Raw genomic sequence first — 25,264 nt, forward strand, 5'->3', positions numbered from 1 at the left:
TGCTATTACTACGACACGAGCAAGCCTCGGATCGTTTTCCTTAAGGGAAACTTTCCCCTGTCGCCCTTTCCGGCGGAGGACGTCAACGCGCCGCCGAGACCAATTTGTCTACCAATGCCTACACCGGACGTATAAAATTGCACATTTATACATCCCAAAAAGCTAACGGATATGTAAACGAACGTATGTACATGTGCGGAGACCGGATAGTTTTTGGGTAAACGCATTGTTTAATGGCACTCTTGAATATATACAATCTGCATAGAGTTTCTGTTCTTAGATCCATACTTTTACGTTACGATTTATTCAGAGCTATTCAGATTAAGTATCTATATTATTTTATGATTCTAATCTGCGAATATATACGTTCATGAAACAATTGTCAGACAGTATGTACAATTAATAATTACATATATTAAATAGATTTGTATATAATATCTACACGCGTCTGTGGAATTAATAACATTTTTTTATCAATTCTATTATTCTACTATTGACATCATACACAAAAGTAAATTTATCTAGTCTCAGATAAATTCAACTACATTTATATACTTTATACATATATCTACGTTATTTATTTACAGTATTATGTTATACTATTCTCTTAAATTACATTTTCCGAAAGTGAATATTCTAATATATTTACTCCGAAATTAAATTAAAACGTGAACAGGATGATATCATTGCCAAAGTCAGACAAGGTAGGAACTCGCATGCGCGCTATTTGTACGCATGCGTATTTTATTATAACCTCAATTCTAGGCGTGTTTTTGAATGAAACTTTAGTTCGCACCCTCATACCTGATATCACGGTTACACGCTTCAGGCGCGTCGAGCTATCGGCAAGATTTTATATGGTGATAATTTATCACTAACGTCAATCAAAATGATATGAGATTATCACTTTAAATTTTTATTTCTACCATCATTTTTCACTTATTTTAATTGTAACCTTGTTAAATAATGTATTCTTGTTTTAATCTCTACTTATCAAATACGAAATAGCTTATATAAAACTAATATATGTAAGTAATTAACTTTAAATAACTTTTTTAACTGATCATATCAATAGTAACGTAAAAAGAAGACTATGATTTATCACATTTATTTGAATATGAAAATTACATTCCACTAGCTCCTTTGCGGGTTTATAGAACATGGAGAGTAAATAAGCAAATTGAATATAACATTTTATGAATGAAATTTGTTTTAACCTGATCTACCTTTTATAACTTTCAGTACCTATAGTGCAAGTAGTTAAACAGACACCTTGCATATAAAATGAGTACATTTCCAAATGTTGAACGTATGACATAGTATGGTGGCATAAAAAGCACTATGGGAAATTAATTAAATGCTCCATTAATTGAATATGACATTCACTTAATTATCTTTGATGATTGAATCGATCAAAACAGTCACAGCATTCTGCATTCGCGATAGTAGAGTAATGAAATGAAAAGAAGAGTAATGAAAAATTTCATTTAAAATTTTACTCTCTCCTTTTCAGTAATATTCATATTTACGCTCTTATGAGGACGATCTGTAGTTTTAATACATATTTATTATTAATTCGCAACATTAATAAAATTTAAAATCATCTATTACATAGGTAGATACACGACGTTTTATTGAATTGCTTGTAAGAAAGAAATAACATCAATTGTAGGTACATGTCCCTTGCAATTCAACTGAGTAAAGTTAACAATGTGGAAATCGTTTAAAAGCTTTCAAGTGTCTAAAACACAGGTACATTCGCAGATCCTGTCGTGGACAGGGTAAAGACATGCGATTGAGGACAAAACGACCTCAGGCACGTAAGGAGTTTAAGCTATTACCGACCTATTCCATCTTTTATAACTTCCTCGATTTTTTTTATTTAGTTTTTAAACTATGTATGTATGGCGAAAATAACAACAAGTAGTAAAAATAACAAGAATCTCTCACGATATTACATATGATTATGATTATTATCATGCCCATGACATTTATTGGTACACGTATTAATACCCTGGCCGGTATGAATTACAAAATATGATCGTAGAAGAAAAGACTTTCTGAGAACAAAAAGCTTCAGCAAAAAGTCAAGCAAATACTACTATAATAAGTTACCAACCCGTCAACGAAGTCACCGATAAAAACTACATCCAATAGATATCGATATTAAAAGGCGTCATATTATGTAGTATGTTTATATAGTCTTTATGAATTCAAAAACACATCACTATCTCTTTTTTATAAACCTATCCTTGCCAACACACTATAATATTATTATTGTATTTCACATATCAAAGATAAATCATGTTGTTATGCGCCTCTACAATATTATTATTCAAGTTGTCACAAACATTGATACAATGTTGAAAGCCTGTAATGAATGATGGAAGCAATATCAGGAATATACGTATACTTGTTACTTGTGTAGAATACCAAGAAAAGTTCTATAAAAAGTTTACATCATCGCCGCTTGGATCCCTCAGCAATGGCGTCATTTCTCTATTTTATGACTCTAAATGCGTTCATAAAGGTGGGTGCAGGTTTGGGATTTGTAAATATAATGAAAATGGCATGTTCGTAAAATCTTATTTACCAACAACTTTGTTATAGGTACCCTGTCCTTTTATTTTAAATAAAGCAATTTACTTAATTGTTAGTATAGGTAGAAAATGGAAATGGTAAAATTTTAATTAACATTCCATTATCATGCTATGGCATCTATGGGAATAGTAATGGTAATCATATTAATTAAATAAAGCTTAGAGAGTTTTCATGTAATAGCCAATTATAAGTTGATATTTGAATAGATTTTATTCGTAGTCTCTTTGCATCGTAGTATTGTAAACAGACATTTTAAATGATAATTCGACGCTCATATTGATAAATTTTTTATTGAATTATTATGAATAATTAGATTAAATAAATGAGATAATTCACTACAAAGTATCACTCATAAAAAAACAAACAAATTATTACTATATTTCTACTGCTACGAGAAAGAGAAACTGACTCTACCATTCATGCTTTTACTTTTTGTTATATTATAAACAAAATTCTTGTTTCCATTATCACATGTTTCAGTAATATGAGTGCAATTCATTTTACACCAGCACAATTTATACAACAATGTTTGTGTGTCACCAACAGAAATGTGAAGGTAATATATAAATTTTCGTGCTAAACCTAACCTAATCTATCTCATATACGAGAGGGTTGAATAATTATTCTTTATAAAATAGATTCATATGTATCAAAAATATGTACTTTGTTTCTCATAATTTGACTCTGATTTATCATAATATTAAGATTAAACTAAACCTTAACTTGTGTGACTATATTAAAAAAAACTCAAAACAAAATCATTCGTATTGAGTTTTTACCAATAAAAAGTAAAGGGTTTGTAAATATATGGTAACAGCTAAGGTCTAACTGACTAGAGAATGAAACGTAGAACATAACAATTGAAAGAAAGGTAAAATTGTAGGCAGTTAAGTTAGTTCGATCGTGTACATTTTTATGGAAACCAAAATAGACCCAGACATAACTTCTTATAAACCAATACTTTTAAGACAATATATGCATCGGTATTTTTAATTTGAAGCAAAACAATTTTAACTGTAGGTATCTGTGTAAATAATCATAAGTAAAAAATAATTGATACAAAAGTATAATAATTGAAAGAAATGATAAAATTTATTTGTAAGTAAACTTATAGTATAAATTTGAATCGTTAGAGCCGTTGATGAATTGATCTCGCTCAATATTGCTTCCATTACAAGTGGGTATATTTTTCAATGCTTCTTTAAATTAATAACAGACAACATCAAATGCTCTTGGCTTTATAATTTTGTGAAAATTCAAACCGAACCTTCATTTGTCGAGTGATTTATTTACAACAGGAGTACCTTTTGATGTAGATAACTCATTATACGTCTTTAATATGAATTAATTATCCTGAAATATATTGGATAGATTAAATGCGGTTTACGATTAAAAAATAAAATAGATATTCTAAATTAATTGCTCATTTGAAACAAAAAAATACTTATTACCTATTTCACAATAAAAAGCAAATCAATCAATGTAAATTCTTTAGGTTAGCGCCTTAATTTACGATATACGATAATCTCGGAGTTCTTAAAATTGTTTACCTTTATACGATGTTCATGCTAATACCATTTTTATTTATAAACTAGCTGTTGCCCGCGACTTCGTCCGCGATTCGGTCGTTTTTCGTCATTCGTCGTTTAAAAAAAATACGTGACACTTTATTTTTGAATGTTCTTAATTGTCTCTTATAAAATTTAACTACATTAAAATTGAATACTCTGATAAGAAAATCTTAAAATCATCGAAAATCATAGACATCGAATATCTGAGGAAAACATGAATGAATGTGATTTAAATTCTACATTTCTTAGTAATTAAAATAATAATCTAAATTAAATGTAGATTAACAGTTTGAGCGCACCATTATAGAATATGTACCTAAGTAATAAATTACGTTAGTTTACATAGTAACTTTACTAAAAACACGATGACTTTCTTTCGCGCTCGGTACCACAACCTAAGCATGTTTGTGGTACGTCACTTTACGCCCCACGAGTTCCCCTCCGTTGCTATGCGAAAATACATTCGTCGCCCTACTGTAGGAAAAATTGTAATACTGTGGCCTGGGCGTTATAACACGCTCAGGGAATTCCTGAGTGCTGATAGACTTCCGTCTATCGGCATTTATACCAATTTTATATTAATATCACCATCTTGAGGAAAAGCTTCTAATGTCGATTTAAAACGCATATATACGGATTAACCTGATGAATTAACATGTTCTAAAATTGTGAAATGAGTTCAGTTTTAAATTCGAGAAATATTGATTTCTTGTATTCGATTATTCGTCGTAGTCGAATACAAAATATATTTAAAGAAACTTAGGTTGACCTTCAGGCAAAAGGGATCCTATCAAATGATAAACTTGACCTTGTATCTTAAAAGTAAGAATGAAAGGAGCATCTGATAATTGTTGAGCACCAAAGGATCATTTAAAACGCAATACTATAAGAGCTTATATTGTCTAAGAACTGTTTAGATTGCACATGTTCCTCTAAAACTTAAAAGTAGTGATTTCAAAGGTTCCGGCGTATCTTCAAACGAAAGCCGACTCCTTACTCCACTTTAAAGCATTACAAAAAGAACATACTACGTTAATATCGCCTATACAGAAGATGATCTGTAGATAATCAATTGTGAGGTTATAAGCAAACCCACTTTTATATTTGTCGGACCACACCACCGAATTTGTAGATTGATCTTCTATGTTTACCTCTAAGTCATTAAGACTATGTCGAAATCTGTCTGCAGTAAGACGGGCCTCTCGCTCTTCGTCCGTTTCAAGAGACCAATAGTTTCAATTCTTAATCTTTCATTAAACAAACTTATTAATCGTTCTTGTCTCAAATAATGGTAATATTCGCGTCCCTACTCTAGTCATTGCTTATGCTCATGTTCATCTTCGAGGGATCGAATAATATTATGGTGCACCCTATTATTTGTCAAACGGTCTTCATATTGAGTAAAAGTTTCAGATTCTCGAGATAAAATATGACGATCGTGATCAGCTGTGAGACGTAATTCCCTCTCAGTGAGGGTTTCGGTCTCACGGGATAGTACAATATGCCATTTGCGATCAGCTGTGAGACGTTATACCCTCTCAGTGAAGGTTTCGGTCTCACAGGATAGTACATGCCGTTCGCGGTCAGCTGTGAGCCGCAATTCTCGTTGTGAAGCGGTTTCAGGTTCGGCATAACACATGTTGTTTTCGGTCAATAGTAAGCCTCTTATCTCTAACGATCCTTGAGAACTCTTATTTCTCATTTTCTTAACTTTGCTCGAATTTCGATATAAAGATTTTTTAGGTGGCACTGATGCGGGTGAATAAAAATTAAGTTAAAGCCCACGACATGTTTGCTTCACAAACCCACGACATGTTTGCTTCACAAATCCGACCGCGCCACACCACACCACATGCCATGGGAATCGGCGCGCTTGTCGCTCGCCAGTGCTTGCCATACGCACACATGCCGGGGGAACGCTCAGTTCAAATCTCGACGGATGGCGACAAGCGCTTGTCGTCTGCCAATGCTTGTGAAGCAATACATATAATAAAATTGTGGAAAAGTGATGTCTGTACAATTAAAACATGTAGAAAAAAAATAACAGGTGTTATTATTATCGAGAAATCGAAAGAAACCATTTTTTCTCTTAAAAGCTCCCCCCCCCTCCCACTTCCCGAACTCCGATTGACCGTAATTTATTTTTCCTTACATTTTTATCATATCCTTTTCTAATGGGTTTCATCCTACTGCGATTTTTTTTTTGTTTCAAAAATTATCTACCCTGGTGTATAGGTAAATTTTCCACATAAAATGTCCTTTAAATTATGTCGTATTATATTTTTAACCCCCGACGCAAAAAGACTGGTGTTATGTGTTTGACCGCTATGTATTTCTGTGTGTGTGTGTGTGTGTCTGTCTATGGCACCGTAGCTGGCTAACAGGTAAACCGAATTAGATGCGGTTTTTTTTGTTAGGCAGAATATTTTCCGACGCTGGTTCTTAGATAAAGTGTATCAAAATTGGTTCATCCACTTATTATACCTACATAGGGGTAAAAGTGGGAATGAAAAAAATGAAAGTTATAATTTATTTTTAAAGATCGTCGGGAAGTTTATGAAATTATTTATTCCTTTTTCTATACACTTTTCTTCGTCTAAACGGTTTAGTTACGTGCTCTCTCTCTCTTCAGCCTTTAGTTACGTGCGTGAGACAGGAAAGATCTAATTTGGATTTGTTGCTGGATTTGATAAAAACTGAGTATCGATTAAGCTGATCAGTGGCTACACCATCGATTATTAAAAACATCCGTTTAAGAAAGGAAGGAAATAGAATTTGCTCCTCTCCCCCCCCTGGTTCCTAAAAAATAATATGACATAATTTAAAAGAAATTTTACGTAGACGTACGTAGAATTAGTTAGGCATTTCTTTTTTGATTTTCGATATTATATACTAATCATAATTTTTAATTACATTATGTAGTAACTATTTGGTATAGGTTAGGCATTTCATTTCTTGATTTTCTTTAATAATTTGGTACGTAAGTTTTTTAGCTCAGTTTAGTAAGAAATTTTAATAACAATTCTTTTAATTATTTATGGTAAAGTCCGGTCGCGGAGCAGGAAGAATTTCGTACATTAACCTGTCACTGTCACTCCCTTGTAAAAATAATGTGTCTTGCTCGCACAGGTGCAATGACCGCCGTCCTTAGGGATTGTAAACCTTTAACCTGAGAGCGTAAGGTTTGTGTTTGCTTGATTGGTGTCAGGTGTTCAATTATGATTTTGTGAATTCAAAATTTATAAGAATAAACCTCAAACTCTTTATGTCCAATCAAAATCCGCCTAAGTCGAAATCGCGTGTTAGAATAACGTATTTCTGTAATATTGTACCTACATAGTAAATTATTTTTTGAAAAATAAGGTCATAAAGAAGTTTCACTTCTTATGTGTGTACACGCACACTTTTTTTTATATAATATATCGTTGTTATTGAAAAAGTTAAAATGTAACTAACTAATAAGTATTGTAAATGAATAGAGGACATTTTATTTAATAAATTAGTAAAAAACATTTTCTCCTCCAAATATTTCATGTAAACTGCACTTCATTCAAAAATGTTTGTGACCACTGTCAGTAGGTAAAGAGGTCATTGTACGAAATTCTTTCTGCTTCGCGACCGGACTTTAGTACGTATTTACTCAATAATTGTATCTTAAGTAGTAATTCAGCATGGGCGTAGCTACGGTGGGGCTGGGTGGGGCGCTTACCCTGGCTTTGATCTGGTAGGTACTAATTGTGAAGGGGAGTGGGCGTGGGCGTGGGATTGGGACTGAACGTGGCATATGGCGTGGGAGTGCGAGTGGGCGCGGGAGTGGGAGCATGAAAATAAAAATGATTTTTTATTGTTGCCCCACCCTGAGCCCATGGTCATAGGTCCCATAGTCACTATTCCACGCGAAAGAAGTCGCGGGGACAGCTAGTAGACAAATATAATCAGAAAGCTTTGAACTCCTAAGCTCAACCATAAAAGATAGACATTAATTATGATGTCGGGAGATATTTTTTATATAATATGGAGAACATTTCTTTCATACTTGATTTCTGTGTAGCTTTAACCATTAAGATACACGCATTAAGAACGCACACGCGACGAAAGCTTAAAAATGGAGTTGCTGCTCTGCTCACGAATATGAAAAATAATAGTTATTTAGGAAATATATTTCATGTGCAGAATTGACCTCTACAGATTTAATATAAGTAGGTATACATATATTTAGATTCCAATTTCCATGTAACGTTAAATTCGACTATACAATAACTAACAGACAACGCAGGTTACTCTCGTTTCCGTAAGTTGAGGCGGCTACATATTCGGTCCTAATAACATGACTTTTTGTGAACGAAACGACAGCGCGGTTTAATTCGATGGCAACACCATCAGAAAAAAGGAAATATTTTTAACTTTGAAAAAATATTATGATTTACACTATTATTAATACTATTTTAACATTAACACAAAATATAAGACTGTGAGTGTGTAAAAATAAATCCAGCTAGTTTCACATCACACTTATGTTTATAATTAGGTATACGACATGAAAATATATTAATTACCAAGCAATAATCATAAAGATAAATACTGAACAAAAGTATTAACAGTCAAAGTATATTATTTTTTACTAACAACATGTAAATGATGAAGGAATAATAATTATCAACGAACTAACCTTTTTGTATTAGAGTCCCGCCTCGTGATCGAATTATTAAAACACGAAGATTTTTTAAAATGTAACCAATGAACACAATCAATATTAGATTAACTGTAATGGTGTCTAGTTTGACTTAAAATAATATATTCACACGAATTATAAGCGCACCTTATAGGGAAGGGAAGATTTATTATGGGTTAAAGAGTTAAATAAATAACTAACATAATTATATTTAAATTATTAATTTTTAACATTGTGTTCAGTAGTGTTAACATGTAAATTGATTTGATTTTTACGAAATCTCATAGATGGCGCTGAATCAAATTTGTCTTTATAGTACTAAGATTCATTAAACAGTTTCTCTGCCCAAATTACGTAAATGACGTAGTTTTTATAGTGTAAAGCTAGATAATAGCATGGCTTACTCAAAAACAACATTTAAACATGAGTCTTTAGATTGTACGCTGACGTAGTACACGGAATACGTAAGAAAAGTAAAGGTTCACAGCTCCTCCCCCGGAGGTGATATCATGATTATATGTTTAAAAAAACCTCACTCGACCTGTTAGTAATATTCATGCAAAATTTGAAGTCAATCTATGCAGTACTTTTCGAGATTAGCTCGGACAAACATACAGACAAACAGACAAACAGACAAACAGACAAACAGACAAACAGACAAAAATTCTAAAAACTATATTTTTGGCTTCTATATCGATTATAGATCATGGAATATGTATTCTTTTAAAAAAATATTCAATGTACAGTTTTGACTTTCCTACGATTTTATTATATGTATAGATATCGATAACTATATTAAGTACAATAAAAAACAAATTAATACATAATTAGCTACAAAATGACTTTGTTGGCAACTGAAATGCTTGAATATCTAAATATTTTTAGATATTCAAGCATTGTAGGTACCTACTGTGTAAATACACAAGAAATCTTGATTTGATCATCACAATTTACAAGCTTTTAAGCCAAAAATAAAAAGAAAATGGGACAGAAATATGTGAAAATGTATAGAAACATCAAGTTCGACTTCGAAAACCGCGACATTCCGTGCAAATTGTTTTTGAATGTTTAAAAAGTATATCTATCATATTATATGAACACCTGATGTCGGAAAAATCAATTATCTTCATATGATATAATGAATAGCCTTCAACATCGCCATAGGTATATTTTGTACACAAAAAGGAGATTGCTAGTATTTCTGGTTATATAATACGAAATATCCTAACTTAGATTTCGGGTATTTCATTGAACAAGGTGAAGATTTGTATTTTTCTTATGAAATCTAAGGTTAAGCAGCGTGGCCTGTGGAACACGATCGATACACGCATATAATCTAACCATTGACGTGGGTCACGCGTATATTCAAGAGGTTAGGGAGAATCTCTGATCAGATCAATGATATATCTTATATTTCAGAAGTTCACGAACAAATAAAAGTAATTATTTCAAAAAAATCAGGTATACCGAGAGCATCTCTAAAATTCCTCTGGTTCGCTAGGATTTTTAAGTTATTCCATTATCAACGACATAATTTTTTTTCAAAGTAACGAGTTTTATGTAAAGTTTATATTGTTTTATAAACTGTGTTTGTGTATTATGTGTCCACTTATTGTATATGTTTATTACCTACTGCATAGACGGGCTGACGAACCCAAACTACAGTAACGTCTATTTTCTCATCATTACTCAACCTTAAAATCACTACCTACGCTGCTGGTAAACTTGCTGCTCTTCTGGTCCACTCACCTGGCACTCGTTACAGGTGTGTACTGAATAGGACTGGTCGCAGTCGTAGCGATTGAGGATGCTGACGAAGTCACAGTGCACGCGCGCCACCATGGCGTCGAGGGCAAGGAGGTCGCGAAGCGTGCGTTCGCAGCGCTCTCCACCGGCGAGAACGTCGGCGCGCGCGCTGCGGTCCAGTGCGGATGCAGGGGACCGCTCGCAGCAGGCGCGCAGCCGCAGCTCGGCCAGGCGACGTGCTCGTGCACCAGCTCCAAGCGCGCAGAGCGACGGCACGTCGCGCCCCGCCAGCGTGTCGGCGCCGCCGCCGCTGCACGCCGCGTGCCCGTCGCCGCACTCGGCGCCCGCGCCCTCCTCCTCCAGATCGCACGCGCTCAGCCAGGGGTTGAGGCGCGCGAGCGGACTCACGGCCAGGCCCGCGGCCGCCATCAGCAGCAGCAGCAGCAGCGGCGGCGCTCGCATGGCGGGGGCGGCGCCGCTAGCGGGGGCCGGCCCGCCGGGCGCGGCGCTGCCTCATACCGCATCGCGCATGGCGACCTACTCGCGCGGCCCGGGCCGCGGGGCCGCCGCGCGGGGTGGGCGCGCCGCCATGTCGCTCGCTCGCCGCTCGACTGACACCCCCCGGGCGCACATCGATCGCCCCGCTCCCCGCTCCCGCTGCGCGCGTCCCTACAGCCTCTGCTGCCGTTATGTAACCTGCGTGCGCACCCCAAGCCCCGCCTGCCGTCAACTTCAACACGAATACTGCGCCATCTCGTAGTTGATAGACAAATGAGTGCCGCCCGCCCTAACTCGAAAACAGAAAACTTTTTTGTTTGAAATCGTATCGGTGAAGATGGCATGATAATAAACTTTAAAAACATTCTGCAACTAACGATAATCTTGCATAATCAACTGTGATAACACTAAAGATTATATTGACTGTGTAAGGTATGGATGTGTTACTGTGTGTTACCTATTTGAAACTTCACCTTTTTTCAACTTCGTGGAAAAATTAAGACCTCCAATCCAGCCGCATTTTAGAAGTACCTAGAGGCTTAGAGCTTGCAAGTCGATCGAATCCACTACTGACGACCACATTTATACAAAAAACTTTTTGTATGGAATCTAAAAATAAATCTAGTTACAATGAATCGATTATCGAGTATTACATATTTTTTGAAGTGAAACTTCTTTATCGGGGTTGGAAAAAAAATAAGTGTAACATTTTTTCGTTACGCGTGACATTTTTCCGTTACGCGCCATCTTTTTCTTATCGCTACCACGCGTGATTCGTCGTATTTCTGTAAAGTTGCATATAGTACCTACCTAAATTATTTTTTTGAAAAATAAGGTCATAAAGAAGTTTCACTTCTTACGTGTGTACACTAGTACACGCACACATTTTTTTCTCATTAGTGTCAAACAATTATTCCTTTTAAAAGCCGTAGAGAATATAATTGCACTGAGAGTCTAGATTATTCCCATGAAGTACAAGTACACTTGTAGTCAACTATTTACGCCGCACCTACACTAAACAACTTCCCAGCTTTTGCTAAAATATGAATGCATTTTGCAATTCTCTTTTTCATTCTTTCAAAATATGAAACCTCAAACTTTCTGACTTCAAAATAACGGAAAAAGTTTTTTTTAGAATTAATGTAAAGTGCTCTCGATTACTTATTTTATTTTATAATTTCTACCCTCGGGACACCATAGTAACTAGTCTCAGCAGTATGAATTCTACTGTGGAAAAATGATAGCCACCTATACCTATTACCTACCTGGTTCTAGCGCCATCACTTTCCCAAACCGTGTTTTTAAGACGCGAACCGTACCTATTAAAGAAGTGTGAAATTTAAAAGTTGAGAATGCAAATGGAGAAGGAAAAAATAATTGTGTTATCGACCTAGTACTCGTAGGTATTAGCATAGTTCGAATAAAAAATATAATTGTCTTTTTTAATTTGATACTTTGTCATACATATAGGTACTTATGCAATTTTTTCAAACCCCTCAAACTCTATGTACCTACAATATTTTATTTGCTAAATACCCTTAAAGTAGACAAAGATAGATAGCAGAACAATAACAATAAAGGCAAGTGGGCAGAAATGTTACCACAATTAAACTTGCGTGTGGTCTTATTTAAGAGCCATTTGTATGCGTCATTGACCATTGTGAAGCTTGCGAATTGCTTTGATATAATACAGAGCTATAAATAAAGTTCGCGAAAATAATAACGATCTCTTAAAAATAAGAATATCTACTTAAATGTAAAATTACGTTGTAGGTACTGACTTTATTTTTTGAAGTGAAACTTCTTTATCCGGGTTGGAAAAAAATTTAGTGTAACATTTTTTCGTTACGCGTGACATTTTTCCGTTACGCGCCATCTTTTTCTTATCCCTACCACGCGTGATTCGACGTATTTCTGTAGAGTAATTGCATATAGTAAATTATTTTATGAAAAATAAGGTCATAAAGAAGTTTCACTTCTTACGTGTGTACACTAGTAGGTACATGCACACACTTAATCCTAATACTCCAGTCAGTCTAGACATTCAATTCACAATAATTCCAAAAGTTTTCAAACTTCGGTCAAGGGAATGGTACATTGGGACGACAATAAATCCCATTTTGCAACCTTGTCCGCAGTCCGGAACTGCAATTAAATTATTTTTTGCTGTATGGTCCTGAAAAAAATTCCAAAAGTTCTGCAAACTTGGGGAAGTTTTCGATATAATATTTCATATCACGTATTAAATTTGCAACCAATCTCAGTGTACGGAACATCTTTTAATATTGAATATTAATGTTTTTTTTTTTTATTAAACTGAATGAGGTTGCAAATTTGTAAATGCACCAGAATAGATGTTTTCGAAGTTTGCAACCAAGTTCCAAAACTTTTGTAATTATTCCGAGACCACCTTACTCGAAAAAATGACCACGAATTAAAAATAATTATAAATAAACATGTTCCGGTCAACGAAAAAGGTTGCAAATTTATACAACCGTTCGGTATATATTTCCGATATCTGTGTTAAGTTTGCAGAACTTTTGGAATTTTTTTCACGACCATACAGCAAAAAATAATTTAATTGCAATTTTAACAATGTTCCGTACACTTAGATTGATTGCAAATTTAATACGTGATATGAAAAATTATATCGAAAACTTACCCAAGTTTGCAGAACTTTTGGAATTTTTTTCACGACCATACAGCAAAAAAATAATTTAATTGCAATTTTAACAATGTTCCGGACTGCGGACAAGGTTGCAAAATGAGATTTATTGTCGTCCCAATGTACCATTCACTTGACCGAATTTTGAAAACTTTTGGAATTATTGTTAAATTCTCGATTTTCAATGTCGATTCTGACTGATCTATAATGAATTGTTCTGCTCTACAGATCTTTCGCAGTAAAGTACAAAAAATTACGTTAGGTATACAATAATTATCCATTATTAATAATTTATAAGTAAGAATGTGATTAAGTAAGCATTGTAAAACGAGTTTGATTCGTGAATCGTGACGCAGAGTTGTGTTAACTTTTTTCCTCACGAACGAGTATCGTCTGTCTCGCTCTTTCGTCACCGATCGATGCGCGCGCGCTCAGCGCTGCCTGCCGGAGTGCATTCACTCGACAACACGACCAGCGTCACGAAGTAAACAAGTTTTTCTTTTGAGGCTACGTAAGCAACTTTACGGAAAAGAAATCCATATTTGAGTAATAACTGGTAAAAATTTGTGAAAATAGTGTTCAGAAATATAACATAACGCGTAAACTGACGTGAATTTTAAGTCAGAATATTTAATAGAGCAAGTGCGAAGGTTAAGTTTCATCATAATGGACGCAACGAGTAAGTAATCTATATTGTATTTTATATTTCACATCAACAACAACTGAGTCATATAAATTTATTTCGAAAATTGTTAAATGGTTTTATTCATTTATTTCTACAATGAATTATTATAAAAATAAAGTTAATTAAGTTGCGACTTCTGTAAAATTTATAATTTAAAGTTTAAACCATATTTATTAAAATTAAACAATTAACGATAACCTTGTATTTCACGAATTAACAGTATTGATAGCATTGTTCGTTTTGTAAGTGATTTTTTAAAACATCGAAACAATATTATAACAGTGATTATTTATAGTTGGTTTTTACACTTTCCGTTTTCATAAACCTTGTGGTTTAGTCACGCACTGAATAATTTGTACAAGCCTTAAATTATTACGAAATCACGGATCGAGATTAATTAATATAAAACCGAACATTACATATTTTTATGTTATTTTGTGGGTGGAATACAAACTTACAACTGTGAATTCAATTTCATGTAGGTATGGCAAATACCTATTTGGAAAACTGACTTAAAAATTGTAATTATTCTCATATCCAGTTCAAACTGGGTCGGTAACGAAAAAAACAATTAAATGTACCTACTGTGTAATCATGTTTACAATCGTAAATACAGCACGAAACATTTTGCTAATACATCACTACATAGTATAAAACAAAGTCGCTTTCCCTGTCCCTTTGTCCCTATGTCCCTATGTCCCTTTGTACGCTTAAATCTTTGAAACTACGCAACGGATTTTGATGCGGTTTTTTTTAATAGATAGAGTGATTCAAGAGGAAGGTTTATATGTATAATAACATCCATTAAATAGTGGAGAAGTACTGTTATTTTTGAGGTTTCTAATGTGATGTCGTAAATTTTTACATTTTTTCCGCTTACATTGCAAACGCAGGCTGAACCCTACGAGTTTTATCAAAATAATGTACTAAGTATTATACACATTGAAAAGGTCTACAGAAAAGTCCGCGATGGTATATGTCTATCTCTTATGGATAACCCACAATAACTTTTTTTTGTCATTTACTTTTTACGACAAATAATGGCTAATTTTCGATGCGATTTTAACCAATACAGCATTAATCCTTAACCAATTAAATACCTTGAATACATTGTTCATTTAATATAGATCTATATGGCCCTTTACATCGTATGATTTAAGTGAATATTTTCGAAGATATTACAGATTTAAAAATTGCGGGACGTAGCGTTTGCGGCGGTCCCGGCCGGCCGCCCGGCTGTCGGGCGAGTCGAGCGGGCCGCTATGTTTTTAATTTTATATACAACGTTCACAGTTTTTCTGTAGTGTATAAATTTTGTATCAGCATTGCACCCGTGCGAAGCCGGGGCGGGTCGCTAGTACATAATAATATTATAATTTTACGTCTATCATTAAAAGATGAAATTAAGTAAAACATAAAAAAATTAAACGTGTTTTATCAATCGTATGTAGACGTTCCATCTCTATAGAATAAAGAATGAAACTGAATCTCGATCATAATCCACTAAGTATTAGTTAAGAAGATGATACCTAACTCATTTTAATTTATTCGTCAGTGGACAACGTTTATACGGGCCTTATGTGGTATGAGATCGGATCAGTCCTGTAAGCCGATATTTAAAAAACTTTGTCTGCTGCCATTGCCATCTCTTTACATTTATGATATGTGCGTGTTTGTGACTAAGCATATGTATCTTTATAAAAAGGCAAGTGATTTAAATAGCCGTAGTCGCAGAGATCCAAGTAAACTAATTTTAAAAGATAATCCTAGATTAAAAAAATATAATAAAAACTGTCTTTGTATGAGTGTAAAAATATATAATAAAGTGCCAACTAAATTAAAAAACTTAGATACTAAATTATTTTTTAAAGAACTTCATAAATGGCTTCAACAGAAATGTTTTTATAGTGTTAAAGAATATCTAAACTCGTAATTAACATTGTCTACTTGCGTCTTAATATTGATTTTGTAATAATGTATGTAATTTTTGTAATGAATATGAATGAATTGTGAAATATTAATTATAATAATGTGAATGAATAACAAATGAATTGATTTTAATAAAATAAAATTAAGAAGACATAATATAAAATGTATATCTAATGTAAAATGTATTTGCATGCCGTTGAATAACGGCTAAACATGCTGAAATAATGTATCTTATTCTTAACACCTGTGTATACCATGTTTACTTGCAAATAAACGATTTATTTATTTATTTATTTATTTATTTTAGAAAATCATTATAGATCCTTTAGAACATCCTATAATTATATCTAAAATAGCCCTAAACTTATATCCGCTTTCTCTTTCAAATTACAGTTATTTACTAGGTACATTATGACAGTATCGCATGTTTATACTCGGAAGTAGGTGGCGAACTCAATATTTATCATAAGTACCTATTACGAAAATTGCCAAATTAACCAATATGTCCATTTCAGTGGAGAATAAAATGGGTTTACCACCACCATACGAACAAATGCCGCCGAATCCAGCACCACCACCGTCATATTTCGGGAACAACCCGCCACAGCCCGTGGCACATCCCCGTACAGTCGTAGTCACTCCCGGCTCAGAGAACAGAGCAGCGTCCAACGTTCCCACAAAAATGGGCCCCGGTCCCACAGGCACTTCATGTCCCACTTGTAACAAATCCATAGTAACAAGAGTCGATTATGTGCCAAACAATCGAACACACATCGTGTCCGCTGCACTGTGCGTTCTAGCTGGGTAAGTCTTTACGTATATAGTAAATTAATAAACTTATAACTAGTATCACTATTATTGCAATTTATTTAACGTTATTTATATGTAATGCCTGCCATATAGGCATATATGAATCATTTTAAATCTTTTGAAAATACACACATCTCGCTCGTTTTGCGTCAGCAACAGATTTTTATATAAAAACTTCTTGATTATGACGTCATTGGGGAATGGCTATCGTTGGAAATGCGTTGGAATGAATTTAAACTCGAAACTAAAACAATAATTTTTTTTTCTCAAATCTATTGTATCTAGCTAATAAACAAGGATGCCGTTATGGAAGATGTCATCCAGATATTGTTGAAGTGAAACTTCTTTAGGCGCGATTGAGAGTACTGACACGTGTGCTCGGCACACAAGCTTTTTTTATAATTGACATATTCTAAGCATTGAATCTATTGTATCTAATAAATTAAGTTTATGTAAATGTTGTCGACTCGACGTTCTTATTATAGTATTATCTTTTTTTATCTAAATTGGTGTAATAACATATTGACGCCACGATAATGTACCTAATGTTTAGAGTTATCTCTACACTGACACTATTTGTTAAGCCCACATGTCACGAACTAACGTACGAGTACTACCTACATTCAAACTACATAATATACATTATATTAGATATCATAATATTATGTGGATATAAATAAAATCCTAGAGTTTACGTACGCATGAGCATCATATAACAAACGAGATCGGCATATTAATTGTCATTGAAGGAGGAACAATAATAATATAGTTTAATAATCACGTTTCACTAACATATGTACAATATGCATGCATACATAACAATAAGTGTGTTTATGATGGAATGGATGCGAAATCATTTTTTTTACAATCATGATACCTACTATCTTTTTATGATTCGGAACAAACTTGCAGGCTTTAACCACATAACTTTTCTTGTATTTTTGTTATTATATAAAATAATGTTAGGTTCCTTATATATCGTCACAAGGAACACGATAATATTGTTTTATGTTTTAATGTTTATATGTTATCGTTTAAGCGCCAAGTAATAATTTTGACAGTGTAACTCTTGTGTAACTCTATTTATGAAGAACCAAATTCAATAGATACTTACCTATCCTATTTATTTAAGTATTTATTTATTTGCTAGTTATTGCAAATTAAAATAAAATAATACTGTCATTAAAGTATTGTATAAGTACCTAGATTAAAATTATGTTTTAAACAATCTCCAATGTTTTCCTTTCAGATGTTGTTGCGGCTGCTTCGTTCCATACTGTATGAAATCGTGCAAGACTGCAAATCACTATTGTCCTCAGTGTAAAGCTTTCATAGGTTCCTATCTTCCCTCTTAATTAATGAATTATTGCCTGAAATATGTTTAAGATGTCCGTCTTAGAAGAGTGGAGCGGATATTTTATCGACTCTTTAATTTTAAATAGATAAGAAACTGTCTCATTAAAATACAAAATGAAGCTAAACTATCAAAATAATTTGGAAAATCCAAAAGTGCACGCCTCATAATTTTTTTTTAATAAATATTTATTAATTATTATTTTTGTTTATTTAATAACAATTAAACCACATCGAGTCAGACCCTGAAAAATGAAAGGGTTCTATTCCTGAGCATACTCAAGCGTAAGAGAAAAAAAAAGACTCGATTAGTAAAGTATTTCGGTCGCTATCGTGTTAACAAGAAAAAGGATCCGCACATACAGACACACGGACGTCCAAGACAGAACTTTTTTAAACTGCTTTTTAACTAGTTTAAATAACAAAAATGACATCAAAAATATCATGAACGTTAAAAATAGTGTTTTTTCTTAATATGTGTGTGTATGTATTATCTTACAAGTACAATGTATGATACATAAAGACATTTTAAGTTTGAAAAATCAGATGTTTTGCGCGAAGTGACAGTAGTACCCACCTCAACGCTTCGCTTATGAGGCGTGCAATATACCTACGTACAGGACATTCAGGTACCTACCTACATAGCTGCTAATGTAGAACAAACTTTTAATATGACTACACTTTACCAAATGCTTTTTTAATTCCATAACCCATCTGTAAATTTATAGATTTTTTTTATAATATTTTGTGAATAGATTAAATACGCATTTATAATGTACGCGATGCATTGGAAAGCCTATTAAAATATCCATTATAATGTTTAGTAAGTTATTTTTATTGTACTTATACATATATTATAAATTAGCTGGAATTCCTACAGGGTCCAAAGTGCAGGACATGATTTCACTAAAATACTTAATTTTAGATATTTTTTGAATTGTTACTGTGATATGCTTTTTTATCTTTCTTAATTGTAATTAGTTACTAGGGAATTGGATACTTTTTATAAACATTTTGTAAAAATAAAAGTTTAATACAATTTAAAATGATTTATTTATTCATTACCTAGGTACCTAACAAACAGTCATTAATAGTATAATAATAAATTAAGCATTATATTATTATATTATCTGTGTCAATATTGTTCAAATAATTTATACATCATTTATAATATTATCCTATAAACTGTGTAAGTGCGAATAAACTAACTCGACAAATGATGAATATTACATAGGAAGTAGGAACTAACAAAAAATATTTTTAGTTATATTAACAATAATAAATGTTCGTTTAGACTTAGTGCAATAATAGACAAAGGATAATGAATAAAGTGCACGGTCTTAACAAGATTCATTAAATGCTAAATATTTTCTTCCTTGTGAAAACGCCTAAAAACCTCCTACAATTAGGACAATAATGTTCCACGTTCTTCCATCTCTTGAATAAATAGGGTAATATACAACAGCATAGCCACCTGAAAATTAACAAAATTTAGTTCAATATGTATGTGAAAATGGCCTCACAATGTTGCGTTGTATAATAATAATAATTATATAAAGGATTTGAAGCACGGTTCATTACGTGTTTAATTTCATTGTTAGCGCCGATTTTACCATTTATTGTTATCTACCTTCAACAGCTTTCTGAACTCAGCAGCTAGTAAATTTATAATTACAACGATACTCCAGGGAATCACTATTACATAATGTTTTTCATTGGTACTTGGTAGGTACACTTTATTCCAAATATGAAGTTATTGGATAGAGTTTTGGCTTTCAGATTAGAAGTGTTTTCTTATAGAAAAATAACAAAGTGTCCGTCACAGTGTCCGTGCTTCCTACTTTGAAAGACAATTGCCATTATGACATACAATACAATTGATATTGGTAGATAACATTTCTCTCCAAAAAGATTAAATAATTTACCTAACAATTATTTTCATTTTCTCTAATGATTTATTCAAGATATACCTAATTGGAATAAAGCTTGACAGGTTCTTGTATTAGAGCGTATTTCTTATGCCGGGTCCAGACTGGTGAAACGTAACATGCAATGTAACATTCTGCCTTTCATTGCATGTTCGCTGCTGGTGTGGACGCATAGCGCGCTCATAACGCGCATTCACTACGAACCTCCCGTAGTCGTGTTCCTTGCCCCTTTGTGTTCGTCGAAAAACCGACAAATTTCGCAAGACGTCCAAACTATGAGAAATTGTTACAAAGTGTGTTACCTTTCATGATACATTGCAGCAATGTGGACGGTGAATTCTTTCATTGCATGTTACATTGCATGTTACGTTTCACCAGTCTGGACCCGGCATTATGTGCGCTATTATGTGCATATTAGTTCATAGGAAAACTGGAAAAATAGCCTTCCAGCTGGCTATCGGAAAATTATAATTGCCTTCGATTAATATGTAAGATTATTGTTGCGTTCTTTTAATTTATAGTGATTTACTATATTTCCGTAATTAAGTAGTTATATTAGATATTAAAAAAAATAATTATCTGTTGAATTTCATAATTAGTGTACCTAATCTAGTTTTATAGACAGTGACAGAACTAGCTTGATGCCCGTGGCCTAGCGAGAGACTTTGAGTCTTTTTTTCCTATTTTATTTTATCCTATCCAGTCCCAAAATGCAAAGTATCTTGTTATCTTCAACGATAACTACACTTTGTACCAATTTTTAACCCCATATAGCCTATATACTCAGTAGATTAGGCGTGAAAAGTAACAAACATACACAATACTCATACAGTTAACTTTCGTAGTTATCATATTAGAAGGGTTTTTTACAACGCAAATGTATTTTTTGTAACATGTCCTAAGCTATGGAATTGTAAGGTTTGTCTCAGTACCTATAATCGTTGTTATAAGTAACTATCATAGAAATCTAAATAACAAGAACTGCTATAATGTCATAATAATTAGTATGAAAACCACTGTAGCCAAAATCAACATATTTAAACCGATAGCTAAACAGTACACACAAGTAAACTATACCTACTTTTTATTGGACAACTTGATTTTACTGATATTAAATTCAGCATTTTAATTTGTATCCTAACGCACGACTTTACGGTTTATACTTTATTGATTTCTACGGTAGGTACTTATGAATCGTAAACATTAAGTAATTGTAAAATTTGCTATATTCTTGTTCCTGACATGTTTGATACCAATTACCTCTTAAATTAATTTGCAGAATACATGAACACCAGCGTCATAATTATTTTTACCAAAAATCAGCACTAATGTAAACCTACGTAAAATATACCTAAGCATATATTTTAACATAATATAGGCAATCTATGTATTATGTATCTATCTATTTATCTCTTTCATATCTACCCAATCTTGTCTAGAGCAAAGGTTATCTACTGCATAAATGATGGTAGGTAGGTACATAATCATAATAACATCATCTCTGTTTAAAATTAAGTTCCTATGTTTCAATGCAAATTGATCGTAAAAATCCTACTTCTATAAATATATAACTAAAATGGTATTACATGTAATTAACAAACAGGTAGATATATTTAATTATCGAGAGATAACTAAGTACCCACTTCCTAACCTTGTCCTGCTGTTAACTAACCGCAACATAATATTTAACATAGTTATTTTACAAACAACAATAATTATTTATCTATTAATAATTATGTATCGCTCACATACTAATATAATAGTTATTCAACAAAAAAATATTAACCGAAATCATCTCCGAAACAAAAAACTTGTTTATGAAAATCTATATTATATAAAAGAAAGTCGTGTTAATTACTCCACTTATAACTCAAGAACGGCTGAACCGATTTAGCTGAAAATCGGCAGGGAGGTAGTCTAGAGCCAGGAGAAGGACATAGGATACTAAATATGAACCACGGGCGAAGCCGGGGCGGACCACTAGTATATGTATAATATTAAGAATGATACTCATTGTGTATTATAATTTAAGATCATAATATATTATACGGATACCTATACGTTGATTGCCATTTACCTTTAATAAAAGGGACATGCAATAGTCCAGCTTATAAAAATTACAACTCACCAAAATAATATACCAAGAATTATTGCAATTAAATGTGTCGTTGAACTGTTTCTATAGTTGGCCTTTGTCATAATTTCTTCATGGCAATACGGACAGTGCATTCCCACCGGCTCCGAGCCGACTTGTAACAGATCCATCTCGATACCTTCCTCATTCGCACTATTTCCAATTTGCTGGTAATTATTCGACTCCACTGAAATTTATAAACGTGTATATGCATTAAAAATATTAACAGTTTCTGACTCTCCAATAAACATCCTGAAAATTATTAAGGTCGTAAATGAACACTTGTCCATTACTTCAGTGTAGGTTAGTTTAAATCTTGTTTTAATCGTGATATATACTTCTACAAAACTGCATATTAGGTATAATCCTTTTCAAAATGTCCTCAAGAAATATTTAATCGAAAAATTCATAACGAGAAAATGAAAAGAAAGTGGTTGAAAGAAACAAGATAAATCTAAAAACAAATAACAAAGTAACAGGTCGGCGCACTTTCAAATTCTCTAAAAGATTACCTACTGTATTATTTTGGACATAATATAACATACCTAGTAAAAAGAGAGCAGTATTTGAAATGGTCTCCACTCTTACTTTTTATTTATTATTAAAATCATTTAAAGCCAGTATACCTATTTGAAATAAATAGTACAGAAAACATTGGTCATAATTTTTATTTCATATTATGTTCTCAATTCAATGACCAAAAGCCTTATAATCTAAAGTAACGCAGTGCGACACTATCTATAGGGAAAATGGTTTGAAATAATGAATTTAAATATTCTATTCACATCTTCAACCTAATTACTCGTTTCACTTCATATTACATTTTTTTCTGATACTACTTAACCTACTTTACTAACTTAACGTTTAAAGCGTTGAATTAAACTCAAAACACTTACTTTTAATAAATAACTTAGGTAATCCAATTATACTGTGTCCACACTTGTTACCAATTTGTTTTTACTGAATATTACTTTTTCATCTTGTCTATAATATTGTAAATATTTCTAACCAATACATCGTAATTGCTTATTACAAGTGAAGGATATTAAAAATAGATAGCCGTCGGTTATCGGGTATACACTTAAATTGATAACACTGAGCATAGATCAAATACTATATAAATATACTATATGAAATAAGTTCTTCCTCAAATATATCGCTCTAGCACGCTAATTTCATTTCTATGTCCATGTTACATTGCATACAGGTTTCCATAACTTTATTTCGGTGTATTTTGGTTTTATCACATATGTACTTACCTACCTATCTATTGTTGTATGTTTTGAATCGAAAATATTGAAGTGCACATAAGCGAGGTATTTCTCTGTGTGAAAATTAAAAATTTTCTTAATAATATACTTACCTACAGTTTACTTACTGCGAAAACTATAATATAATATAAAGAAAATGAAAAAAAAATGTCTAAGTAAAAGCTAAATATTACAATATTATAATTTACGCTAGGTATCAGTTGCGAGATTTCGCCAAGTCCATGCACTATCAATAGGCATTTTTAATTATATCAGAATTATGTTATAATTATACACTTTATATAAGTACATATTTAATATTTATAGCTAGATGCTAGATTTTAATGTAAGTACTTTATTTTATCCATTAAAATGGTATATTGTTGTGATATACTAATATTATAAAGGCGAAAGTTTGTAAGTATGGATGTATGGATGTTTGTTACTCTTTCACGTAAAAACTACTGAACCGATTACAATGTAATTTAGCACACATATAGAGGGTAAAATAATCCCGGAAATCCCACGGGAACGGGAACTATGCGGGTTTTCCTTTGAAAACGCGGGCGAAGCCGCGGGCGGAAATATTCATATATTGAAATCTAGTATAGATATATTTATATCTACCCTTAAAATTCCTACAGGGTTTAGATAGGTAGGTACAACAACCTAGAACTAAACGCAACTGAATTTACCATGTTATTTGTAAAATTACTCTAATTCTATTATCTCCCCCATAATGTTAAAAGAAGCCATCATTGTCGAATAGAGCAGTACTTTCTTATTTATTTATGTGATTTTACTTAAATATTTTGCAGATGCTATCCTAATCGTGTATTGACAAGTATTTTTTAAATTATGAGCCACTTATGAGCCAGTAGCTATATCTAAAAATAATTAATAAGATCAAATCAAAATAAAACTGTCGAATTGAAATCCTTCAGTTTGAAAGTCGATTGAAAAGGAAGTCTTGTAACTGCGTCGCAGAGGTCTCGATTTATATACCTACCTATCAGTTTTCAAACGCATGGCATTTTAATTATTTTGTTTATGTATAATATTACTGTAATATCTAGGTCGAGAATAATTAGGAAACAGAATTATTCGATTTACACAGGAATAGGAGCCCCGTGTTTTTTTTTAATTAAAATTATCACAGTATTAATTGCCTGCTAACAAACTGATTACCACTAACCCACCACTTACCTTACCACTAAGGCCGCCTTTTCCACCTGCAAGTAGACTTGCAAGCTGCTATCAGACAGACTGTTGGACATTTCTTGTGGAAGTTTTCTTGCAGATGGAAAAGCGGCCTAAAAGATTACAACATCGGTGTCAGTTGGCCTAAAGGTCTTGTAACCAAGCCACTAATACTTCAAAAAAAATCATTGTCAGTTGTCATTTGTCATAGGTCAATAATTG

General features: G+C 33.0%; 3 protein-coding genes across 4 annotated transcripts in view; 1 reads left to right on the plus strand and 2 right to left on the minus strand.

Moving 5' to 3' along the window:
- The window catches only part of Mid1 (calcium-permeable channel component Mid1), a 46,158-nt gene extending 33,871 nt beyond the window's left edge, over positions 1-12,287 (minus strand). The window contains exon 1 of the mRNA XM_089714213.1: positions 10,594-12,287. Coding sequence (XP_089570339.1) covers positions 10,594-11,052 — 459 coding nt within the window. The 5' untranslated portion in view covers positions 11,053-12,287. The remainder of the gene's footprint in view (positions 1-10,593) is intronic.
- Positions 12,288-14,189: 1,902 nt separating this feature from the next.
- LOC149489573 (lipopolysaccharide-induced tumor necrosis factor-alpha factor homolog) lies at positions 14,190-18,665 on the plus strand. Its single transcript, XM_089714214.1, has 3 exons — positions 14,190-14,432; positions 16,883-17,171; positions 18,427-18,665. The coding sequence occupies exons 1-3, from the start codon at positions 14,420-14,422 to the stop codon at positions 18,530-18,532; spliced, it is 408 nt and encodes a 135-aa protein (XP_089570340.1). The 5' UTR covers positions 14,190-14,419; the 3' UTR covers positions 18,533-18,665.
- Positions 18,666-19,831: 1,166 nt separating this feature from the next.
- On the minus strand, positions 19,832-25,202 carry LOC149489574 (lipopolysaccharide-induced tumor necrosis factor-alpha factor homolog). Of its 2 annotated transcripts, none has more exons than XR_016318305.1 (3): positions 25,049-25,202; positions 22,587-22,779; positions 19,832-20,004 (listed from the first exon to the last, which is right to left on the minus strand). XR_016318305.1 is itself a non-coding variant. In XM_089714216.1 (3 exons), coding segments are annotated over exons 1-3 (315 nt in total). In that variant the 5' UTR covers positions 23,490-23,622; the 3' UTR covers positions 19,832-19,883. The 2 variants fall into 2 exon arrangements, 1 of the variants encoding a protein (XP_089570342.1); XM_089714216.1 differs by lacking the exon at positions 25,049-25,202 and adding an exon at positions 23,489-23,622.
- Positions 25,203-25,264: the final 62 nt, after the last annotated feature.

This window comes from Colias philodice, chromosome 3 (assembly GCF_061535455.1).
Source record: "Colias philodice isolate Cphi_HAF_F1 chromosome 3, ilColPhil1 Martin Lab GWU primary, whole genome shotgun sequence".
NCBI lineage: Eukaryota > Metazoa > Arthropoda > Insecta > Lepidoptera > Pieridae > Colias > Colias philodice.